We start from the raw sequence: 24,801 nt of genomic DNA, 5'->3' as shown, positions 1-24,801 counted from the left end.
GCCACACGGGCCTGGAGCACTCCTGTCCTGCTTGATCACCTCTCCTCCCCACCATCTAGTGCAAAAGCTGGCTCTTCTCTGAAGCTTTTCCTGACTCTTTCTGGCACCGACCACTCACTCTGTGCCCCACAGTGCTCAGCACATGCTGTCTGTTGGGGCTTCTTGCCACGTTCCTGTAACCATCCCTTTGGAGGTCTGGTTCCCTCTTAAGGCCAACCTCCTCATTCACTTTGTGTCTCACCTTCCCCTCAGTAGGATGTGAGACATAGAGTATACATTAGTAAATAGTTGTTGGTTGACTGAATAAACTTTCCTTTAACCCTTTAATTCTTTTTTTTTTTAATTATTTATTCATTTGAGACAGAGAGATACAAAGTGAGAGAGAGAGAGAGCAGGAGTAGTGGGGAGAGGCAGGGGAAGAGGGAGAAACACACTCCCTGCTGAGCAAGGAGCCCAATGCTGGGCTTGATCCCAGGACCTGGAGATCATGACCCGAGCCGAAGGCAGACACTTAACCATCTGAGCCACCCAGGAGCCCCTAACCCTTTAATTCTTAAAAGAAAGGGAAGTTATGAATTTCTCTACTCTAACTAGGAGCAAGTTCTTATAGCATTGTTTCTGGAGGAAGTTTAAGGAGACTTTCCAGAACTCACCAAGTGTGAGGTAGATGTGCTGACTCTGAAGTCCTCAGACAGGCCTGAGGTTAGCATATATGCCTGATCATGGAGGTCACATCCCTCTTTCTCCATCTTCTTCCTGTGTTATGGTTTCTTACCTGTATTTGAAGTAGCATTTTCTAGATTGAGTCCGTCTTTTCTGAGGCCAAAGGGTAGGACTTCTTCTATTCACTTCGTAGAAGTTGGAGAAATCCAGAGGACCAACAGCAGGGGAGGCTTTAACCTGGCTCTGCCAGAAGCTTGCGGGATCTGTTGTTAATTGATATTGAAAGAAAGCCAGTAATGAAGTGCTCACAAGTTACCTGGACAAAGATGGTCCTAGACACTGCTCCCTCATCCCAGCCAGTGGTCCTGCTAAGAAGGGAGAACATTGCCACCTTGTCTTAGACACAAATTCACCTACTCTGACCTTTGTGTGTTCTTACTTTTTCTGCCCCTGAGCAGGACATTGTCAATACCTCTGGCCGCTTCTTCATCATCAACAAGGAAAATTACACTGAGCTGAGCATCGTGAATCTCCAGATCACAGAAGACCCTGGCGAGTATGAATGTAATGCTACCAACTCGATTGGCTCAGCCTCCGTTGTCACCATCCTCAGGGTACGGAGCCACCTGGCCCCACTCTGGCCTTTTTTGGGAATTCTGGCTGAAATCATCATCCTTGTGGTGATCATTGTTGTGTATGAGAAGAGGAAGAGGCCAGATGAAGTTCCTGACGGTAAGAGCATCCCTACAAAATAGCTGTAATGTTGGGGTTGGATCCTTGGGATGGTTTCCAAGCACCCAAAAAGGACTATAAGAATGTTGGGGTTCGATCCCTAAAGGAGAGAAGGAGAATTCTCATACTGGTTCCTCACTCCCTACTCCTAAGATTAGCCACCTAGAGCTATAATTAGCTCTGTCCCTCCATTTGGGTATTCTCCAAGCCCCAGTCCCATCTGCCTTTCAGGCCCCGTGTGGGGAATGGGCAGCTGTCAGTCTCTTTGTTCAGCTCTGTCCTCCTTCAATACAGATCATCAGGCAGATTGAGCTTGAGGAGAATCCAAGTCAAGCCTAGAAGCCACCCCAAGATCGCAGGCCACCTGGCCTTTCAGGCAGATTTAAGGTATCTAATTGGTTGTCACATGGTTGCCTGGTGTAGCCCCAGCCCAGTCACACTGTTCTTGAGAAAAGCCGTTGGAACAAGCCAGCCTTTGGTTCCCTTGGTTGGTGGTCCCTTTGGTAGGTTTTCAAGGTTCTCTGTGAAGCAGGCACCAAGCGTTTGGCTTTTCTGTCTATCTCACAAGAATGGTGGCGTCTGATGCATCCGCCACACCCGGTTTTAAGACTGAGACAGCTAAGCAGTACACCTGGAGCCCATGCCCCAAGGTGACACCCTCAGGCTGGCTTAGGGCCAGAGGTGGGACTAGATAATGGCACCAGGACTATAGTGAATTATTAAGTGTTGGCAAGAACAAGGATCTTAGATTTTTGGATCTTTAGATTTTGAGGAAAGTCCTAGGAAATCTTTGGGGGTTTGTTGTTGTTGTTGTTGTTGTTGTTTTTTGTCATGGATATTCCATTTCTAACCCCAGGATTACAGTCAGGGGGCTGCTACTGCTGGAGACTTGTATCAGTAGTATTCTCCGCTTCCTGACTAGCTCCCACCCTTCGGCCCTGTAACATCACCATCAAATTCATTGGCCAGCGCGATTACCACCACTTGCCTGTCACTGACTATACGAGAAGGGTATGGGCCTCAGTTCAGTGGAGGCCGGCCTCGGGTGATGGTGAGGATGCCAACTCTGGTACGGCTGTCCTGGGCCTGTGCTCGCTCGTGCACCAAGGTTCTGTGCCCGCCCCACAGAGTTGTCTGTGTCCCTGCGGCTGCCACTCCCTCAGAAGGCGTGCAGCCCTGAAGGTAGCCCGGTGGCTTCGGCCTCTCTGGAAGGCCACGTTTGAGAGCAATAGCCTCTTCCCCTTTTCCTTTCTTCTCAGCACCTCCAGAATCTCTCTGCCTGCCCTAAGTAGAAGAGTATTACAGTGAGGCTGGCGAAAAGGTTTGTTGTTGAACCTAACAACGCCTGTAGGAAGCCCTACTGGACTCCCTCCCAGCGTACATTCCTTCCGCAGCGAGCTGGATGGAGGAGTGAAGGGACGTCAGCTGGAAGCCGCTGGGCCTGGGGAAATAAATGAGCTAGTTCCCTGCAGCAGAAGTGTGTGCCCCCAGGATTTTTACATTCCTTCTCCTAGGTCCACTCCTAGGTCCAGCTGCTGTTCTATGAAGTGAACTGTGTTTTGGGGATTTTCACGTATGCATAATGCTTTTTCCTATAGTTTTTTCTCTTTCCTGCTACAGATTAGGATTCCTAAGGCAGAATACTTATATTTAGGCCTGAGAATCAAGGGAAGTTGTCTATATTTCCAGCATATTGGCTCTCTAGGAGCAGTTATAAACGCCTCAGTTCTGCAAAGGCTTTTCATCCCCTCAGAATGTTTTTGCTTTGCCAACAGCACCTTACTCAGCCTTCCCTTTGGAAAGGTAGAGAAGCAAAGAGAAAAAGGCGAAGATGGGCTTCAGAACCTGATTTTTTATTTTAAGACGAGGCTGACTGCCACTTTCTTGGCAGAGTGACACATTGGCTTAGCATGTCCCCATCTGAGGTTCCAGTCTTTCTCCTAGGAAGCCACTTTGTTTATTACCAGGTTGCCACCCCCACCCCCCGAATGTGTGGAAGACATTTGGGTTAGATTTGAGAAATGGTTAGTATTGGTTTGGACAAGCGCAGACACCTGCCTGGGGAAGCAACTATTGTTAAAAAAAAAAACTAGAGCTCCATGGCTCTTGAACTCAAGTGGTGGCCAGTTGGGTAGAGGAGACCTGTGTGGTCAGCAAATCTTCTGAATGGCTTCCTGGCAAGGTACCTCTTTTAAGCTAAATTATTATAGACAGTGGATGAATCCTACATGAAAGACATGGGTAAGTGCAAAGTAAAATCTCCTTGCTCTGGTCTCTTGGAAGAACTGTAATGCAAGTAGCATTTACTTTTCTCTTGTTGAATTGGGGCGACAGACCTGGGACGCTGCGATTATTGCAGTGTTCGCCTCCTCTCCGCTCCCTTCCTGACAGCCAGTGCGGTCCGGGCTCCATTCTCCATCTCCACATCCCTGCCTTGCTCCAGCATTTCTGCCCCAGAGTTTTCTCCTTTGTCTGCCTCCTCCTCTCAAACCCCTCCCTGCTCCTGTGCCCCTTTATTTCTTGTCCTCCTGGAATTAATCATTAAAGAAAAAAAAAGTTGATTGTTCCTCAGTGAGTTTTCCTTATGCTGTGGCTTTTTTTCTAGCTAGTTTCCCCTCAACTCCTGTGCAGTCCATGTAAGAGCAGCCTCCTCCTGTGCTTTCTTCCCAAGGCTACATGTAGATAGATGCACACGCTCCTTTGTGGAATGAAGGAAGGGGTACCTCATATCTTACACAGATTGGAGTTTTAGACGTGATGAATGATCAGATAACCATCTGTGGTGCTGTTGACATATTTATGCCATTGTGAAAATGGATTTTTTTTTATACGCCTGACATGCTTTCTCTGCCAAAATAGGTACTTTATTATCAGAGTAGACAGGATTTCTGAGTCACTGAATTTTTTCTTGTATGAAACAATTTCATGTAAAACTCATATTATTCCTATTTGGGCAGTCTGAGCTCTTGGAAACTCAGCCCCTTACCAGAAAAGCACTAAGTGAACAATTTAAAACTATACACATGCACAAATTCGAACTTAGAGAGTTTAGTCTGAGTACATTTCACCAGAAAAGCAAATACTGCTTTAGATTTCTCACATAGAAAATGCTTAGAGTTAAGGTTTAGTGACTTTCAGTAGAAAAAACAAAAGAGCTCTATCTCTTAGGCTATTAGAGTCTACTCATGACATTTTATTATTTTTTTAAGATTTTATTTATTTATTTGACAGAGAGATAGAGCCAGAGAGCACAAGCAGGGGGAGCGGCAGAGGCAGAGGGAGAAGAAGCAGACTCTCCGCTGAGCAGGGAGCCCGATGCGGGGCTTGATCCCAGGACCCTGGGATCATGACCTGAGCCGAAGGCAGACACTTAACCGACTGAGCCACCCAGGTGCCCCTACTCAGGACATTTCATAAACGAAACTCACATTAAGTCTGTTTAAGCCCCTGTTGTGGTTTCTTTGAGGATTGGTGCCCAGTACGTTGTCTTATAGGTAGATTATCTGCATATCACCTCTTACCTTCAGTGTTTTCAGTAACACATGAATCATGGAGTCAAATCAAAGGCTTCGTTTTTTCACTCTACTCACCTCTTGACTACATTCTCTGAAAATGTTAAATGATAATTTTCTAAAAAGACTAGGTCCAGCCAGCATCCCCCTAGCCTTCCATCCATCCTACAGCTCACATGCTTGGAGCACACCTTCTGTGTCGGTTCTCTGCAGACTGAACCCAGAGAGGGATTAGTGTGTGTGTGCGCTTCAAGTCTGTGCTCCCCAGTCACCTGGGGAGATATGGCATGAGCCTGCCTCTTTGTTGGGGCCTTCAGTTCTACTGGACATTTTAGTGACCTCAAGTGAAAACAAGAGGAGCTGATTTGAGAAAAGAAGTGGCAGCATCAGAAAGAGTTTTCTGTTTTCACATTTGGGGGATAATTTTTATAAGCAGTTCAAAGGGGTTCCTCCTCAAGTTACTGGTGGAGTAAACAGTTGGGGGGTTGGGGGGGAACCATTTTTAGTGGCTCTGATACATTCAAACTCTTTTTTTATTTTTTTTAAAGATTTTATTTATTTATTTGACAGAGACAGAGATAGCGAGAGCAGGAACACAAGCAGGGGGAGTGGGAGAGGGAGAAACAGGCTTCCTGCCGAGCAGGGAGCCCGATGTGGGGCTCGATCCCAGGACCCTGGGATCATGACCTGAGCCGAAGGCAGACGCTTAATGACTGAGCCACCCAGGCGCCCTCAAACTCTTTTAGACACTCTACAAATAAGAGCTATTCTAATGTTTGAAAAATGTGTTGGGAGCATATGAAGCTGTTCAGCTGGCCAGGAATGCTGGAAAAGAAATGTTGACTTTTTAAAATGACATGCAAAACACACACGTCATTGTCTCCTAACTAGGGGTCATCTGAGTCAGTAAGAAGGTACCTTATGGAGAAAATACAGTAGGACCAAGTATGAAAGGCAACTGGATGTAACCGTTAATCACTCTCTGGTTTAATGCTACTCTGCTGAGATCAGGCAAGATAAAAGCAGGTTTAGAAACTAGAAAAACCCCATCCTCCGTGAGATGAAGGCAGTGAAAAAGGAGTTTTGACCAGACGAGTCAACTCTTGGTCACATTGACTGGAAAGCCATCTTTTTGGAGGTGCTCCCCTATCAGGTAACACATTATTTACTGGGCATCGCAGAGCACCCTCCCAGATGATGAGGCGATGGGGTCTAGCGGAGCGAGGGCCATAGCACATCTGGTTGGGAAGATGGCAGTTCCACCAGGAACTTCACTCTCCTAAGATGGATTCCAGAAGCATCTTGTTTCCCTTCTCCCCAGTCCTCTTCCTCCCATCTAGCCAGTGGCTGTAATACCCAGGCGAAGAGGAGAGCCATTGTTTAAGCCGCTATCTTTTGGCCTGAGGGTTTGGGGGTATGTTGATATTTGTCGGTTACTATGACTTCTTTTTTTTCCCCCCTCAATTGCATCAAACCCTTAAAACATGGTGGTAAGTGAGCGATATGCATGCTTTTGGAGTTTGTTTAATCTCCGCTTCAGTCTATACGATGCACAGTTCATAATGTTAACACTTTTCTTCAAGTTGACTTCATTCACTTTCACAACTAATTTGGATTTCAGTTTGCTGTTTAATCCTCATTTACTTTTTGATTTTTGTACCTTTTTTTTTTTTCCTGTAGTTCTGTTCTTTCCCTCTCTCCTGATTTCCCTGTTAGGTTCAGGTTGTTGGGTTTTTTTTGTTTGTTTGTTTTTTGGTTGTTTTTTTTTTTTTTTCCCCGGTCTGACCTGTAAAGGGAGAGTGGTGCTGCAGATAGTGAGTCAGTCCAGACAGTAGGAGACACGAGGCTCTTTTCTGGGTTCCTTGTAAATGTGCAAGTGGATCTGGGGAGAGAGATGAAGGGAGATCTAGATGCACCTGCTCCCACTCGCAGGCATGGCAGCTGCACCGGGGCCGCTGTTGCTCAAACCCCTACATGCAGCCCTTTGCGCCTTACCGGCTTGTCAGGCTGGGAGGTGACGCCACCGGGCAGACAGCAGGGCCCACCCCTCCGCCACCAAAAGAAAGAGAAGCTTGCGTGTAAAGTGCTTGGGTCGGTGCGGACAGTGTCCTGCTTTGAGGAGATTAGCTTGGCTGTCGCGATTCCTCTCCCCTGCTTTTTCTTTTCACGTTGGGAGTAGATTGGTGATATTCTTGTCAGTTATCTTGCTTTAGAATGTTCTGTTTTCCGGTGCACGGCCAGAGCACCGGAACTATTCTGAGTTTGCTCCTGGGTCTTTTCCTTGATGTCCCTGAAGTGCTTAGTTCCTAGCATGTAGCTGAGCTGGCTTGGCCTGGATGCGGAGAGCCTAGGGTGTCGTGGTGAGAGCAGACGTAGGCTGGGCTCGTGTGTCTCAGTCTTGGTGTGTGTCGTGTATCTCCACTGCATCCCCAGCACACACACGTCTCGGGTGTCCTCGAGTCTTAGTCGTTCTCTGTGCCTGTGCGATAGTGTACTGTTGTGCGTAGTAGAATCCTGTGGACACTGGTGTGTCGCTAGCCTGTTGTTTTGGCTGACAAGTCATTGGTTTGTGGTTAGTTTTTGTTTTTGTTTTTATTTTTCAATCTTTTTTTGCTCCAGTCACTGTGTGTGCTGGTGGTGGCTTTGCCTCTCCGTTGCCTCGAAGGAATAGGTGGAGCAATGTCTCCCTGTGACAGACATTACTCCTGACGCGTGCTCCTGCAGACGCCTACACTGAGACTGTGACCTCCATAACTGCTTCATGTGCACCAAGCCCCCTTGTGGAATCCTGCTGAGAGGTTTTCTAGAAGCCTTCGGTGAAACCAAACTGTTCTGAATCATTTAGTCTACCTGACTTACGTAAAATAGAAAAAAAACTAAGAGCACTTACTTGTTCCCTCCCCTTTGTGGGCCTCTTTAAAAAAATATCCCATGTACCTACATCCTTGCCTAAAGGGGACCAAGTTGCCCTTAGTCCAAACAGGAAAGAAAAACTTACAAATCAGAATTGTGAAATACCAATTTAAGAAGGCTTCTAAACTCAGATAATGTAAGCTTTTTGGTTTAAAAAAAAAAAAAAATCTCATGGCTCATCTGGATTTGGGTGCTGGTTTTGGCCAGGGCTCAAGAGTTGAGCCTGTCTTTCTGTCTGAGGTCTTTTCTAGAGGGATGTCACCACTATTCAGCTCTCCCCGGTGTGTCACAGAACATCTGGTATGCATACACTTGTTGCTGGCATAGCTCAGCCGGGCTGACCCAGTATTAGGTTGAAATGTTGTGGCTTCCTCTTCCTCAGTCTCTTCTCCCGACTAAAGACTCTCCTAAAGATGACAAAAGAGCAAGAACAGTGTCCTTTGGGGAAGTGAGGATGTGTGGCTAAATGTATAGAACATACACATCCATCTACATTGTAGGATTGAGCCAAAACTGTGCATGCATTCACCACAAGAAAACAAACAGCAGGATTTTACAACTGAAATGTTGGTTTGTCTTCTCATCTATTTAAGAGTGAACCACTGGAACTTGGGGACAAGATGAGTATAATGATATTGCAGCCTATCTGTCCGCTACAGTTGCAGTTTTTCATGACAAGCATTCAAAGTGTTAACTAAAACCATTGAAACAACATACCTGCCATTAAAAACTTGAATCTAGAAGTAATAACTCCATGAGTGTTTTTGCACCTCCAGATGGAATGGCCTTGAATAAATGCTATGAATAGCCATGTTTGCCACTTGCCGTTTGCTCTTCTATTCATTCTTATGTAGAGTCTCACGATTTTCTCCTTTCTTCTCCTCTCAATGGATTATTAAAAAACTGAACACCTTATAGACGATGAACCAGCTGGGCCAATGTAAGTACTTTATTGGACATTGATTCAGTAGTTTGTTTTATTTTGTATTTGCAGTTTAATCGAATGGAGTAGCGAAGGCTGTGGGGAGCCAGTGAGTGGAAATGAGTGTCGTAGCGTAGACCTCCCTAGCCGCACGGTCGGGGAGCTGACAGCCATTTGATTCCCAGGACAGGCAGTGCAGTTTTGTTTTTAGTAACATATCAAGTGGAATGCCATGCGAGAAACTGCTTAAAGTTTTGCACATCCTATGTGCTTAAATTGATAATGCGGGGGAAAATCACCTGTGTATCAGAGACTTCCAGTTTTGCTCATTTCAAGCTGTACTATAGCGTGGATACCCTGCCTGGCTCCGTTAACAGTTGCATGTATCCAGGAGAGATGGTACTGTAAGTTCTGAATCCATCCAAGATAATCAGAACCTCCTAGAGTTGGGGACTAAGGAGTGAGAGACAGGCAAACAGTGCCCAAATTGGTTAAGTGCCAGAGGGCACAGCACTGCCCAAGATCATCTTTTATCATTTGAGAAGAGACTGTAGTGTTCAGTAGAGAAGAAACTACTATTTTTACCTTTACAAGTAATTACAGTCTATAAATCCGAGGGAAAGGTACCTGTATATTGTCTGTCTTGGGAGTCAAAAGGATTAATCGAAGCTCTGTAGGCATTTTATAGAAAGAATATTTTTATACACTAATGTGCAGTAAAATTTCTTATTACACCAGGGATGGTAGTAAGTGAAAGAATTCCTGTATTTCCATGTGTTATAATTTCAAGAGTTGCTACTGACTTTAACTTTTACAATGCAATTTTTCCTCCAAAGGAAAACCAACTCTACCAACAATCACAAAGATAAAAACTTGCGCCAGAGAAACACAAATTAAATACTGCTTATAATGTAAGTATGGCCTTCTTTAGAAATTTTAAAAATTATATTCAAATGAATGTGCCTCTATTGACCTTGTGACAGATTCTTCAGTAGTTGGCGTCCTGTTGTGGGATCTTGTAGTTCATTTCAGAGCAGACGCTACTGATGGAACAAGTTCGGTCTCTGTCCTCCATCCAGTGCAGCAGCTGGAAAGGAACGTTTTCTGCTATGTTGTTCCACATAGTTTTTATAAATGCCATTTCAGAATATGTATGGTGTTTTAAAAAGAAAGACCCTGCACCACTATTTAACCGTATCTTTTAAAAAGAGGTAAAAATTGTCACCTTATGTGGATTATTCCCAGAGGCCAGTTAATTCCACTTTGCTTGTGAGGGCAAGGGAAGAATGGTGGCCGGGCACAGCCGGGCCGGAGTGCCTTCCATGTAGGCACATGGAGATCAGAATTTCACACCACATCCCTGAGCATGCTTTCTGAACCAAAGCTTTGTTTGATGTGGCACTTGGTGTAGTCTTAAGTGACAGTGCGTATTCCCTTTTAATCTCCACATACTCTTTCTTTACAGATCTTTAGGTTCCTGAAACTGGTGGCAACATGACCTGCTAAATTTTCTGCTTGGACCTCTTTGGTTCTCTCCCCTTTCAAGTGAGCAGCACCACAATGACTGTCTAAAGCATGCCTTATTTAGCCTTTCCTGTAAGGGTGACCTAGTCAGGTACATTTTAAACAATGCTTCAGTGTAGAAGGTGTAAACTATTTTGGGCTTGATGTGCTGTGAATGTTGCTTTTTTCCCCCCTTTGTTAAAATATTTAAGTAGAAGTGAAAAGGTCCTCTGAGGATCGGATCGTGCATGCGCCATTTTTTACTTAATGCAGCTGTTAAATTGGCAAAGCTCTAAATTGCACTGCTGCCATCTAGTGATAACATTTTTGTAAAGTACAGCAAAACCTACAGATATATACAGTATATAAATATATATATATATATTTATATTTTTGGGGGTGGGAGAAATCCAAAATAAAATAAATGCTTGTTTCATTTTTTAGCTGCTGATATTCATTCCTTATTGTATGTTGTCAGATGAGGAAATTGTGCAGTTCTGGTACATAAAGATGAATAATATAAACTGAAATCTATAGTTCTAAGGGCTTAACCTACGACTTTGGTAAGAAGCCGGAGCACTCCACTGAATGGATATATTGAATTGCAGTATATATGTATGATTGCTTTTTAAGTGATTCTTTTCTTTTGTTAAATCATGTAAATTCTTAAATCCTTTTGCACTGATGTGTTGAACCTTATTGTACATTCAATGAAGGCAAACTTTTATAATTTACCTTTTGTTTTCAAAGACCTTGAAATGTTCTCGCATGGTATTCTATGCAACTCGTTCTCCTCCGGGGTTGACACTGTATTTTTCACATTGATTTAACGTTTGAGTGTAGATTTTCTCGCCCGGCAGGGTTCTCATGCGGTATGTAACCATAGATGCATGTACTGGTGTTTTGTGTAAGTGTTGAAGTGCAATGATGTATAAAAAAGTGGATTCACCTGTTTTTAAAAATAAAACATTGATAAAAGGTGTTTGGAATAATACTCTTTATTCTTGTATCTAAACTTAAGGGGAAGCACTTTTTCAGTGCTTTCAACTTCCTTAGTTCTGTATGTATGTGGAGTGTTAATTTCTCAACCCTGTCAGCTTTTTGAGTTCCTTTTCCACCTCTTCCACAAACGCGGGGAAATTCTGATCCATGAGGCACAAGCGTAGAAAGGGGCCTAACTCTTCCGTGTCCCACGCAGATTGTTCACGGACCGGGGGCCGCTCCTCTGACACCAGGAGAGACTGTGGGGATTTCAGAAGAGTAGTTTATTAGAGATTATAGCCAAAAGCAACAGCCTGAATAGAACACAGAAAAACTTTGCTTTAAGGAAATATTAGGGAAACATACACCAAAAATTAGTGCTTATTATAAGCTTTATAGGGTTCCTTTAGATAATGTTTCTAAATATACATAGGAAGTGAGATCAACTTGTAGCCCTAAGTATTTCAAATGTATTAATGAAATGATTTACAAAGTTAAGATCCTGCTTTAATGAAGAATACTGTGCTAACATTTTGTGGATTGACAGAGTTGTCAGTGAATGAAATGCACTAGCTTTGTTCATCTTCCCACCTCATAGATGGATGGGTGTGAGCAGTTCACCATGTGGAAAGAGGGTTTTGAATGTAATAAAGAGAAGTCACAAACTGACTGATCAGAGGACCTAATTAACTCACTCATGTCTCTTTCCAGTCCTGTTCATGAAGTTTCACAGGGAGAGAAGCATGGTAACTATCACAACAATCAAGAGACAGACATTTCCATACCCCCCCACCCCCCACCCCCAGAAAATTTCTTCACACTACCTCCACTCTTGTTGTCAACACTTAACCCCTGGCAACCACTCATCTGTTGTCCATACCTTACAGCTTTGCCTTTTCCAGAGTGTCATAAATGAGGTCACATAGTGTCGAGCAAGTTTTTCACTTGCTTAATTGCCATCTGTATGTCTTCTTTGGTAACTTGCAGTGTTTTAAAACCACTATAATAAGTTGCTAATATTTAGATATTAGAGTTCAAATCAAAGTCTGACAGTGCTTGGCAATCTGGAGGATACGGTGACACCGGATCCCCAGTCTCATGTGATATGTGGGCTCCGGCTCGGCAGTGTTCCCTCCACGTTTGCCGCTTTGACGCCTCACGCTCCTTCTCCTGGGTGGGTGGTTTTATGCCCCTTCTATGGATGGCATGGTTTGGTGTGTGTGTCTACAATTGATATTTCTCTAGAAACTATCTGTAATAGACCTTTCCTTTTCTAAATTCAAACCAGCTTCTCAGAATCTACTTAGAAAGAACATGAAAGTAACATGGAGCCCTCCACTGTGTTTATACCACACTTAAAACCACTTAGTATCCTGTTAGTGAACATTTATGTTGTTTCCAGTCTTGTTTCTATGATCATCACTATGAAGGGCATCCTTATACGCATGTTTATGTAGCTGAAATGGAATTATTATAGGTAATTAAATTTGATCTATATTGCTAAATTGGTTTCAAAAAGTTTTACCCACTTACATTCATGGAATGACTTGTCTAGAAGTTTAGAGCAAATGAGTAGCATATCTGAGCTGCCAGCCTGGTGCTTTTTCTTGTTTTTACATGGTTCCATACTATGTAAATAAATTAGGCTAAGATACACTTTTTATAGCAACTGACATTTCCTGAAGAAGGATATCACACCCTGCCTTGTTTCCATGTTTTTTGTGGCTCTCCTGTCCTCAGCCACTCATTCAATTAACCTCTAACCACAATGCAAATATGAGGCTACACTGGGGCACTATAGAGTTTGATCTGCTGGACAAAGAGGTTTTTAGGTTTTGTTTTTTGGAGTTTTTTTGGTCGTGGTTACTTGAGTTATTAAAAGAAATAGACATGAATTCTTAGTCTTCTTCGCTCTTAAGTTTTTAGTTCTATGACCGTTTGAGTTAGTGGTAAGCCAGATGGAGAAAACTCCAATGTCTTCTGTTTTATACCACTGTTAGCACAGTTCAATAAATACATTAAAAAGAAAATTCAGGGGCACCTGGGTGGCTCAGTCGGTTAAGCAACTGACTCTCGATTTCAGCTCAGGTCATGATCTCAGGGTCATGGGATCCAGCCCGATGTTGGGCTCTGCGCTTAGCATGGAGTCTGCTTGAGACTCTCTCTCTCCCCCCCTCCCCTGGCTCATACGTGCTCTCTCTAAAGAAAATTCATCCTTGAATATTGCTAATTTCCACGCAGAATCGCATGGAAGGCACAAGCTGTTGTCGGGCGCAGCAGGGAACCGCCGTGAGAAGACAGGCCTCAAGGAGCTCCCAGCAGAGCAGGCAACAAGTAACCCTGAGTTTGAATGAATAGATTCTGTGGGACTCTTTGGTAACAGCAAACTGCAAGGGGAGAGGGATGTCTGAAAGCAAGTCTGTGCGAACAAAGCTGACTCCTCCTGGCTTCCCGCACATCCTTAGCTGAGATCTTAGCGCTGGAAATCTGCCCCTACAGAAACCATCACTGATCTGATTCCAAATTGATACTGATACTTGTCTTAGGGTAGTTCTCAAATTTCATGTCCAAAATTCAATGGAAATTCTTCCCTCTCTCCCTCTTTTCTGGGGAAGTGGTAATTAAATCCTTGCTCTCACCCACCGAACCACGACTGCCAGGCCCGCCCCGCCCGCCCCACCCCTACTTCCTCCGCAGGCCGCTCTTCCGCGGGCGCTGGCCCCGGGCGGAGGCTAACAGCCCGCCTGTCTTCACGAGCTTCTGCTTACTCTTCCCCAACAAGGGGTGACCACGGGACGCAGATTCCTCAGGGTCACTGTTTTCATGGCCGAGGGAAACAGCAGGGAGACAGGCTCTACCTGAGCCAGCCGGCTCACTGACGTCCTTCCTCCGGAAGCGCTCGCGCTGGCCGGTCCACACGGCTGCGGCTTCTCCGGGTTCTGGGCGGGCTGCAAGGAGAGGCTGCAGTTAGGGGGCGAGCTGAACGTAACCATAAACGCCACCGGCCGTCAGACGAGTGGCAACACGTGTGCTTGTGGGAAAAGACAGTGCCAGTGTCAGTAAAGGGCGTGGAGTCCTCGTCGGTGGAGGCTGCCCCGGGTTCCGCTGGGCAGGAGAGGACCGCTTGCGTCGGAGGCTCCCCGCGCGGGCCCGGTATCTGGCCCTCCGTGTCCGCCAGCGCGCTCCCGCGGGGCTGTCAGTGCGGCCGCCAGCAGCTTCGGCTCACGGACTGTTCCCTTCTGGGAGTTAGGCCTCAAGTAAGACATCATCGTTGCAGAAAAGCAGAGCAGCGGGCAGGGGGAACCCTATAATTTCAAGATAACCATATGCTTTTAATAAAACTTAAAAAAAAATCTTTTTAGATATTCTGAGGGGATGAGTTCTGTGAGTAAAATACCAAGATATCTTCATTCAACAATGTTTGTGCCTACTAGACCCCGGGGTGAGAAAGGGAAAGGGCCACAGGGAACAAGGCAGAAGTCCAGCCCTCAAGAACCCACAGCCCAGGGGCGCCTGGGTGGCTCAGTCGTTAAGTGTCTGCCTTCGGCTCGGGTCATGATCCCAGGGTCCGGGGATCGAACCCTGCATCGGGCTCCCTGCTCCGTGGGAAGCCTGCTTCTCCCTCTCCCACTTCCCCTGCTTGTGTTCCCTCTCTCGCTGTGTCTCTCTCTGTCAAATAAATAAAATCTTCAAAAAAAAAAAACCCACAGCCCAGTGAGACCCTAACAAGTAAAACAATGATTATAATGCAACCTAAGAGGTGCTGGAATGAAGGCAGGTATAAGACTTCAGGCTCTTGGTGGAGGGGGCGAGTCACAGGGGGCTATATGCTAGGCAGGAAGCACAGGGATGCTCCAGAATCCATGCTATTCCAAAAGAATCTACAATGTGAGGGGGTTGTCTTGGGCAGAACACAGGATGTGTTCCAGGCAGATAAAATCCGCACAGTGTAGAAGGAGGCCTGGAGGCCCGAAAGGCTCGGAAGCCTGCTTCTACCTCAAAGCACTACTTCCAAAGCCCCACCCCCTCCTCCCTAGCCACAGTCTGCAGGTCCGCCGAGGCTTGGGCCACCTGTGGCTGTTGCACACGGTGTGCCCACCCGAGCCGTGAGCTGGCGGGATCATGTGGGGGGAAACTAAGGCCCTCCCTGGCAGGTGCCTCTGTCGGTCAGCAGCACGTTCTGGCTGCCGGAAGTCAGAGGGTGCCATCTTTTGTCTCATCCTATGTGGAAGCTGACTATCACTAGTCAGTAGGTACTCACAGAAAAGTACATCTGGAAGCATCAGAAACAGAAGGCAGGGTGACAGGAAGGGAGGAAGGAACAAAGAGAAAAGAAAACCAGTCAAGAATACTAAAAATGAGCAAAAACGTTAAGGGACTCAAATGAACCAGAAGTCCCTAGGCAAGCCCCCTTTCTCTGTTCAGTTTCCGCACCTGTGAAAATAAAAGTCAGACTCTCATGCCTGGCATTTCTTCTGGTGCCGATACGTGATGCTTTCCTAGGATTTGTACCAGTTCAGCTCACACCGTGTTCCTCAGACAACTGGGACAGACATCAATCAAATGTGGTGTAGTGTAAACACTGAACAGTAGCCAACTGTGAGGGAGGTGCCTGAGGCTGGTAGGGTGGTTCGGGCTTAGACCGTCCTCTACTCAAGTGTGTGGACTTAGAAGGTTCTGTGCACACAGTAACTGGGTGCTTTCTTCTTCTGGGCTTCTTGTATTGACAAAGGAGAGTTCACCTAGGAACTACCATTCTCTTTCCTGTGCCCCTCTCTTCGGGGTGGACTGGGTTGCCTTAGAAGCCCTCAAGTTGAGAAACACTTGGTTAGGCCACAATTAGCGAAATTACAAGGCTGAGGGAAAGTAAAAACAAAATGCTCTGGGAAATGACTCAAGAACTTGAAGTAGAAAGACATGGAATTATCTCTACCTGCAAAGAAGAGAACTATTTCAGACCAAAAAAAAAAAATACACACACATATATATATAGGTATTAGGGAGACGACACACCTGAATACAGGAGAGCAGCAAGATGATTAGAACTTGGCCACAGCGTGCAATTCTTTAAGATGGATTCTGAGAAAGGGAGCACGATCCTACATTTCACAGCAGCAGCTATGGGCAAACCTGGGGATGTTTTGCCATTAGGAAGACTAGAATGTTCTAGGCAGCGCTTCACAATGTCTACACTGTGGCAGATTAACCCAGTGGTTTCATCTTGTCTTCTGCTCTGCAGCTTCAGACACTCCATCTCATTACGGCCCCACGGACTCTGGAGCTCTGACCCTGGCCAGCTAGCCGGCACGCACGCTTGTTCATCTGCAAGGGAACACAGATCTGGGCGGGCAACAGCACTGGCAATGACTGGCATGATGAGGAACGTTATTTAGATGTTTCCCAGGTGTTGTACTACATCTGTGTGTGTGTGTGTGTGTGTGTACATATACATATGTACATGTATACATTTCCATCTCACCAGGTTACAGATGAGGTTCAGGGACTCACACAAGATCACACAGCCACTAATAGGGTCAGGATTCAAACCCAGATCCGTTTTGATTCCAAAGCCTGTGGTCTTTGCACAACATTGCATATAACACCAAACTACAGTTTGGAAAACCCCTGAGTACAGAATCAAGAAAAGACATGAAAAATTTCTAGCCACTTTGGGGATGCTTCTACCTAGATATTTGGGACCAGCCTTCAAAATCAGAGAGCTAGAGCCTCCACCCACTGCTATAGCTCACAACCCTCAGCCTGTGTTTGCTGTTCCGTGCTATAGCCTCAGTTTATCTTCTTATGTTAAGATAATTGTGTAGTCTGGTTAGGTTCTAGCCTGATGCATCTTCATTGCCTTTATAAGGCATTCCAGACCTACTTCCCAAATCCTAGGACCCTATTTGGTTCCTGTCCCACCCCATGCACTGGGTACCATAATCTGAATCTCATAACGGATCGAAGAAACCTACAAAGAAGATAATCTATTTAGGGGGCAAAGGATCATAAGCAATAAAGTACCTCATAATAAACTACTCCATCCCATTTGTAGGGAAGTGATTCTTAATAGCGGGGAGCTGATGTGGCAAAATGCCTGAAACTAGATCCAGGGTTTATAAGAAATGCAGCTTTAGCATGAAGACATCTTCACAAAAAAGATCAGACGGAAACAAATGAAGGGAAAGAATCCTAAAACAAAATCTTATTTGGCAAACTAAACACATTCAAGAGAAAATCAGTAGTTGTTCAAAGAAAAAGACCTTATGATAAATAATGTAAATTTATGTTCGCCCTAGATAAATTCTGAACCAGAAACTTGGTGGCAAAATAGCAACAATGAACCATCTCGGTCCAGTAGGTTTAAGGGCCCTTACAGGATGAAGGGACAGGAAGCCAGCTTTGGAAAATCATTTCTCAAAGTAGAAAATAAAAAACCCAGCTTGAAACTGGGATTTCATCTCAAGAGGAGAGGTAGATGCTTATGCTAACAGCATTTGGGATTAGGCCAAAGAAATGCTAGAATATGTCCTTCCAGGAGAAATTCTGTAACAATGATTCTCCAACTTATGATCAAAGACCCCTTTACACTTGGACAAATTACTGAGGCCCTCGGACAGACTTGGTTTTGGTTATATCTTTCTGGTATTTATATGTTAAGAATGAAAACAATAATTAAAAATACTGAGTCATTTAAAATAAAGGAACCCATTATATGTCATTAAAAATGTTTTTATGAAAACAACTATTTCCTAAAACAAAAATGTCATGATTTTGCAAATCTCTGGAATGTCTAGCTTAATGGAAGACAGCTGGACTCTCCTATCTACTTCTGAATTCAATCTGTTGCTTTGGATGAGGTACATGAAGAAAATCTGGCTTCACACAGGTATGTAGGTGGAAAAGGCAGAAGTATCTTAAAATAGCCTTTTCAGGTCATGGTGGATATTCTTTGATAGGACATCAAAACTCACCAAGAGATAGGTTCTTAAAAGTTGGTTGTAACATAGAATCTGAAATCACAGCAACGAACCAGTTACACTCTGTCCTATTAAAACCACTGGGCTGTTGTGTACTTTGAGCGGCTCTCTATCCGCGCATGATTTTGTAGCATCATGGATTGGTCACTTGGAAAATACTGGTTCACCGGACTATACAGATCTTCCAAACGGTTGAAACTTTTTGTCATATAATTATTTCTAAAAAAGAAACACACTCCTGTTCCTTAGTAGCGCTGTCAGAAAAGTCTTCCGGGTCAGGCAGCCGTGCCGGTCCAGCGGCGGGAAGAAGTTTTCCAAGATTCCAGTCTGCACTGCAGAAGCTTATTTCGTCATTGTTGATAAATATAATTAGTTGCTTTCCGAAAAGGACAGGCTCACTTCATTTGAGAAAATGCCCACCGAATACCCAAAGCCGGGGAGCGGCAGTCTGTCCGCCGTTCCCGGGGCTAAGGGCGCCCCACGGGCTGACTCAGTGCACAGCGCGGCTGCACACGCACCTCCCCTCGAAACAGCTGCCGCGCTTCCGAGCGCAGAGCGCACTGCGCGTGTCCTCCCCGCAAGCGGCTGCTGAAGACGGTGCTGACTCCCTGCATGGTCTGATGTCACTGCCTTGATCTGTGCTAAGGGGACAGCAGCTTTGCTCACAGTTCTGTTGTCAGGTTAATGCAAATACTGACACGATGAAAAGGGCAAATAAGGCCATATTATTATAAAAACAAGGGTGACTTTACAGACCCCTGCAAAGGGTCTCAGGGAAGAGTCCATGGACCATCACGTGGAGGGCCACGGTCTATAGTGACACCCCGAACACAGCCGGGACTCCTGGCTAGTCTAATTTCTAGGAGGAAGGTAGCTACAGTGACGATCAACCTTCAATTTAAAGAAGTCACTCAACATTAGGTACCTTTTAACCCATAAACCAGACTCAACAAATTCCACCGTGATTTTGGCCCCCCGAAGCAAGACCTTGTCAGGCTTCTCACGAAGCCACCACACTCGCCTACTTACCCCCTGCTGCGGTGGCACGCGCTGCGCACAGCCCTCCCCTGGGCTTTCACCCGCCCTCAGCGGGCCGGGCCCCGGCCGGAGCTCCTGGCTGACTGCGTCGGGCACCTGGACAGTCACGTACTGGGCCAGCTTCTGCACACAGCTGCAGCAGTGTTCCAGGGCCTGCTCCTTGGACCCTCCACTAAACTGCACCCGGAACATGCGACTCTTGTTCTACGGGACAAATCCAAAGTTAGCCTCCGTAACCCTCGTCATACACTTATTTACTGGGCGGTCTTCTAGTGAGGGCTTGCCTTTGCTTGCAGGGGAAGAGGTCTGGATAAAGGAGCGATTACTCTAGATTGTTAATGTGGGTAGAGAAAAGCCAGTAATTTCTTTTCTTCCCCCTTTGGGGAACCACTCCTACTAAATTCATCTCCTTCAGGGAACTGACATCAGCAAAAATGGAAACGCCCATATCGTAAAGACCGGGAAAGTCACTACTGACTGCAGTAAAAGATCAGTGTTTTGTCTTACTTTGGAATAAAGATTTCATAGCTTCTAATTCCTTAGGTGGAAAATCAGTGCTGGCTCAAAAAAACTTTTCTAAACCTAAGTATGTAAAAGAGCAAACCAGGGAGACGGCACATCAAACAAACCAGTGAAGTTGACCAACAAGACTGGGGAACAGGTGACAGGCAGATGCTAAGAGCGAGTGACTGTCACAGTGGTAATCTGCAGCGCTCTAGATCCTCTAGATCCGGAACAAAGCCAGCCTACCACACAAACCACATGTTGCCTCTCATTTGCTGTATGAGTTCTATCCCTTGGCAAATCAGCAAATGTGGGGGAGATTCGGTTAACATTGTAAAAGTTTGGCAACTACATCAAACTTATTTGATTGTAAGTTTAAAAACAGAACTATGTTGTAACAGTAACGACAAAAATAAACCCATTATTTTAGTAGAAGTAGCTTCCTGTTTTGCCAGGAAGCTAATACTCTGCCTAGTTTTGAGGAGTCGATACATACCAGACAGGTGGTATGTATGGTGTGCCTTTGTTCAGTTTCTTCGTTAAAGATATCCAGATGCTAACTTAGCACAGTGACAGTACTTTCCATTTATTAAATACATAAATCACTCTACTAATGGGAAAATGTTTCCAACTACAGCTAACAAAACCCTTTTAAGTTCCCACAGGCAAAATCCCTTGGTTTGCCTGTTCCCAATTTGCACTGTTTAAATTTTTAGATAAAGCCATTAGGCAAAGCCACATATTTACATTACAGAAAACTCTGGGCATGTCTAAGTGATGAGGAGGTATCATGTTTAGAAGAATAGACACTGCTCCCTCTTTACTGCCACTGTTGGGTTCTCTTCATTTCCTAATTCATTTAATCTTTATCCTAAGATAACCCATTATCACTACCCCTAAAACAATGAAAAAATACGAAAAGGGAATACTCCAATATATACATATCTTAGAACATATATACCCACTTATCCACTGTGGGTTATATATTACATGGCTACGTTAGACTACACTACCATTTAGTAACCTAAGAATATAAAAATAGAAGGATAGTTCATTGCTCTTAATGACTGAAGAGTATTCCTTTATTTAACTGGCCCCCTACTGACAAACATTTAAGTTATTTACAGCCTTTTGTCCCCTTATAAACCACAAAGCTGTGGTAGGCATTCTCATACACACATCTTTGTGCATCCATCTGCCTGGTCAGAAGGTCTTGTGTATTTTGGTACCTAATGCCAAACTGCTCCGGGCAAGACACTATCAATTTACTCCTACTGATGGTCTGTCTGTCTGTACCCTCCGACACTGGAGATTCTTATTCTTTTTAAACTTTTTTTACTTACTCTACTAGGTTAACATAGATTTTTATTGTAGGATTTCATTTCTTTGATTACAAATAAGGTCAAATATTTCTCTTCCACTTATTGGTCATCTGTATTTTTTCTTTTCTGGATTGCCTATTCATCTCCTTAGCCATTTTTCTCTTGGATGAACAATCCCCAAATGGTCAAGAGTAATTGAAAGCTGATCTTCCCCGAGGAAGGAGAAAGAACTGGTAAGAGACCTATACATTCCATTTTTGGCAATTCTATGAATCTGTGTGTGTGTGTGTGTGTGTGTGTGTGTGTGTGTGTGTGTGAAATTGAGCTGCTTTTCTGTTTACAAGTAATTAGCTGTTTCCAGCTTACCCTAGTTTAAACTCTATATGAAGACATCTATATTAGCTATTCCCATGCTGACTCTGTAATTATCTAATATTTGACAAGCAATCACATTAAAAATTGTACCTCAGAGCTGGACGAAAGGCTGTCTACAGAAACAGACAATTATTAAGTGTATCAGCAGGGCAAAGATCTCACACCAGTCATGTAGGTCTAGAGCTATCTATATGTCAGTATAGATAAGAACAGTCTGGACAGTTAGGGTTTCTTTAGAATGTAGTTCCAAGAATGACAGGGTAGGCTATATGCGTGATAGCCTAACTGAAGGCTTGCTCCAAGTTTGCTTCTGTAAAATTCTCAGAATTTGAGCTTATCATCTGAAGCCAGAAATATCACCCCAATGCATGTAGACCCAAGATAAAACTGAGGTGCATCAGGAAAAAATGTGACAATGAGCTACATTGCCATCCCACATCCTCAATGCCAATGGGGCACCACAATGGAAAAGCTGCCACTGGGGTAACAAGAAGGACGCCTAAGTCGAAAATCTTGATAAGATGTATTCTTATGCCATAATTAAAAGTGAGAAAGGGCTCCTTGTGGTGAAATGAAAAGTTTTCAAGTATATGCCAACAGCCATGAACTGGCCTAAATATACAGTCTATCATCTAAAGAGATTAGCTCAAAATTACTGTATTTTAAGTGATGGTTTACCTGTTAGATTGTTCTCCCCGCTACTTCAGAACACTTAATTTCAAGTTATTACAACAAGCAGAAAACTCCCTTCACACAGACACCTTGAGGAAACAAAAGTGAAGGATAAGGGCTTGCCTCTAGACACTGATCATGTACTCACAAGAAAATCAGGCTCCACCTTCTGGGAGGCACCATGCCCAGTAAATTCTGACTCACAGGTGTGAACAGCATCTGCTTTTGGCAGTTCTTAAGCTGCAGGCTCTCCGGCTGGTGTCATACGGCAGCAGCCCACATGTAAGACGTGGGCCTGGTCAGCACCACGTGGGAGGAGAGCCAAGGAGACACAGGGCCTCACCGACCTGCTGGGTTTTCCTGCTGCTTTTAGATTCATTGCCCAGATCTGTCTGTATGAAGTTTCCCATCACTACTAGGACCCCAACCGAAGCAATTTTTCCTACTGCTGGTAGAGAATTCATCTGCCATAGAAAAGGAAGGACAGGGGAGTACAAAAAAAAGGACTGAATGAGAGAAGGGGCTTCAACACATTCTTTGACTCTTTACTTTGAAATCAAGCGTAGGCCAGACAAAATGATGAAAACATGATTCAGTGAGTTCCTGGGGGTAAAGAGGACAGTGGTTTATGTTTACTCCTCTAAACCAAAGTCCCTGCAGATAGGTAATTAAATGATGACTGTTAGCCGATTAACCTGGACCATTTTGATCACAATTACTGAAAAAAAGGAAGCCCAATTTGCAAATAGGCAGAACTTAAACAATCTGCTTATTTCATCCAGAGAGAAAAGAAATATAATCTATTTACCCACAGAATTTAAGCTATATTAAATTGCTGTTAACAGAATAAAAACTTTATTTCAAAATACTTCTTCCATTTGTCAACTTAAACAATGGTGTTTGTTACATTATATATGGTTAACTAAAAGTTATCCAAGGCAAGAAACACCAAAGATATCCTTTTCCAGGTAAGGCGAAAAAAGAAAAGAATCTGTTGGTTCAATATTGTTATATCAGTAGATCACAAAAAGGAAAAAAAAAAACATGATCTTGAGAAGGTGTCAAAAATCTTTTGATAAATCAATATGTAATCCTGATAAAAGAATTAGTAAGTAAACTTTAACTGAAAGAATACCTCCCTTACATGTTAAAGAATATCTGATCAACAGCTAGAAATGTTCTTAACGTCTAAATACTACTTCCCATTCAAGACAACAAGAGGTCAAGGATGACGCTATAACCATGAAATTAGGTTCTGAAAGGTCCAGGTAATTCAGTAAGGTGAGAAAAGTAATAAGTATAAACTACTGGAAAAAAATAAAATTGTCAGTGTAGATTATAAAATCACTTTCCTAAGAATTAAAAAATTAACAAATCAGAGTTAATGTAAGTTTAGTGAGGAAGCCAAATTTCAATTAATTCAGAAATAGTCTAATAATAAGCAGCTAGAAATATCTTTGGGATAAAGAATACCATTCACAGTAACAGTAGGCGAAAGCTTCCTAACCTTAAATATTTCTAAAATCAGTATATATGTACAATACTTATATACATATATATATAAATTACACAAATTACATAAATACATATTTCTACATAGCATGTAGAATATATATGTTTCTACATGTATATAACTGTAATCTCTATACATATTCTGTCTAAATACTTTGAAGAGGAAAATAAGTCAAAACCAGTAGGTAGGTGATTCAAAGAAGAAATGCAAATTAAAGGAAGATGCTCATTTCTGCCAATCAGATTGGAAGCTAGCTTTAAAATTTAAATTATATCTCCCTATTGGGAAGAATTTGGATAAATGAGCATTCTTAAATTCACTAGTGCTAGAGAAACAGGAGTGACCTATAGAGAGGGCAGATTTACAAAATAAATACACATACTTCCAGGACTCCTATCTCAAGAACCCTGTAAATAAATCCTTATGAAAATCAAAACGTTTTTATAATAGTGAAAACTTGGGAATTAGCCGAATCATGTTGCATCCAAACAATAAAATGCTATGTAGCCATGAAGAATCACATTTTCAAAGACTAAGAAAGTCATGACTCAGGATCACATTCCTGATGTAATGTTCCATGACAAGACAGCAGGAACAAAGCACTCTGTATAATACAATCCCAAATGTATAAATTATCTATATGGTACACACTGTTCATTGCCATGAGCAGATACATACGAGAGGCTGGGAAAGCCAAACGCTCATTTTGCTAATGTTAGCAAACTGGGACTGGCCACATTACACTGTTCTGGTCCATGAGACATAAGAAGACCTATTCTAGGGGTTGTGGAAAGTAGAAAGAAGCCTTACAGGAAAGTTTATGCTTTCTTTATGAAAGGGACGAAGAAGCTGGTTTTCCTCGAATAGAAATTCAGTCAAGCTACAGCTGCCATTTTGTAAGGCAGGGGAATTGCAAAGATGTTGACCTTGGCACTGTGAAATTGCTGAGCCAATGCTAGCAACTGCCTGTTTCTAGATTTGTTATTTAGTGAAAAAAATAAACCCCTAATTTGGGGGGCCATTATGCCTGGATTTTCTGTCACATGCATGTGAATGCTATCCTAACTGAAAGAATATATATGTCAAGTAACAACTTCAAATGTTAATAATGATTATTTTTGAGTGGTCTAATTGCTTGGTTTTTATTTTGCTCTTTATAGTTAAAATTTTTAAT

General features: G+C 43.6%; 2 protein-coding genes across 5 annotated transcripts in view; one reads left to right on the top strand and one right to left on the bottom strand.

The window, feature by feature from the left end:
* NPTN (neuroplastin) overlaps positions 1–11,227 on the top strand; it is a 69,599-nt gene extending 58,372 nt beyond the window's left edge. The window contains exons 6-9 of one of the 3 annotated variants that reach the window (XM_032418095.1): positions 1,122–1,395; positions 8,739–8,760; positions 9,579–9,653; positions 10,208–11,227. In XM_032418095.1, the coding sequence (XP_032273986.1) occupies positions 1,122–1,395; positions 8,739–8,760; positions 9,579–9,639 (357 nt within the window). In that variant the 3' untranslated portion in view covers positions 9,640–9,653; positions 10,208–11,227. The remainder of the gene's footprint in view (positions 1–1,121; positions 1,396–8,738; positions 8,761–9,578; positions 9,654–10,207) is intronic. The other 2 variants (XM_032418097.1, XM_032418098.1) reach the window with 2 other exon arrangements.
* Positions 11,228–11,232: 5 nt separating this feature from the next.
* REC114 (REC114 meiotic recombination protein) overlaps positions 11,233–24,801 on the bottom strand; it is a 107,335-nt gene continuing 93,766 nt past the window's right edge. For both annotated transcript variants that reach the window (XM_032418099.1, XM_032418100.1), the window contains 3 exons: positions 19,233–19,445; positions 14,085–14,174; positions 11,233–11,486 (listed from right to left, as the gene is read on the bottom strand). In XM_032418099.1, the coding sequence (XP_032273990.1) occupies positions 11,322–11,486; positions 14,085–14,174; positions 19,233–19,445 (468 nt within the window). In that variant the 3' untranslated portion in view covers positions 11,233–11,321. The remainder of the gene's footprint in view (positions 11,487–14,084; positions 14,175–19,232; positions 19,446–24,801) is intronic.

The sequence above is a fragment of the Phoca vitulina genome, unplaced genomic scaffold, assembly GCF_004348235.1.
Source record: "Phoca vitulina isolate PV1807 unplaced genomic scaffold, GSC_HSeal_1.0 scaffold20, whole genome shotgun sequence".
Classification (NCBI taxonomy): Eukaryota; Metazoa; Chordata; class Mammalia; order Carnivora; family Phocidae; genus Phoca; species Phoca vitulina.
The sequence above is the reverse complement of the archived record's forward strand: the minus strand, read 5'-3'. Positions and strand labels throughout refer to the sequence as shown.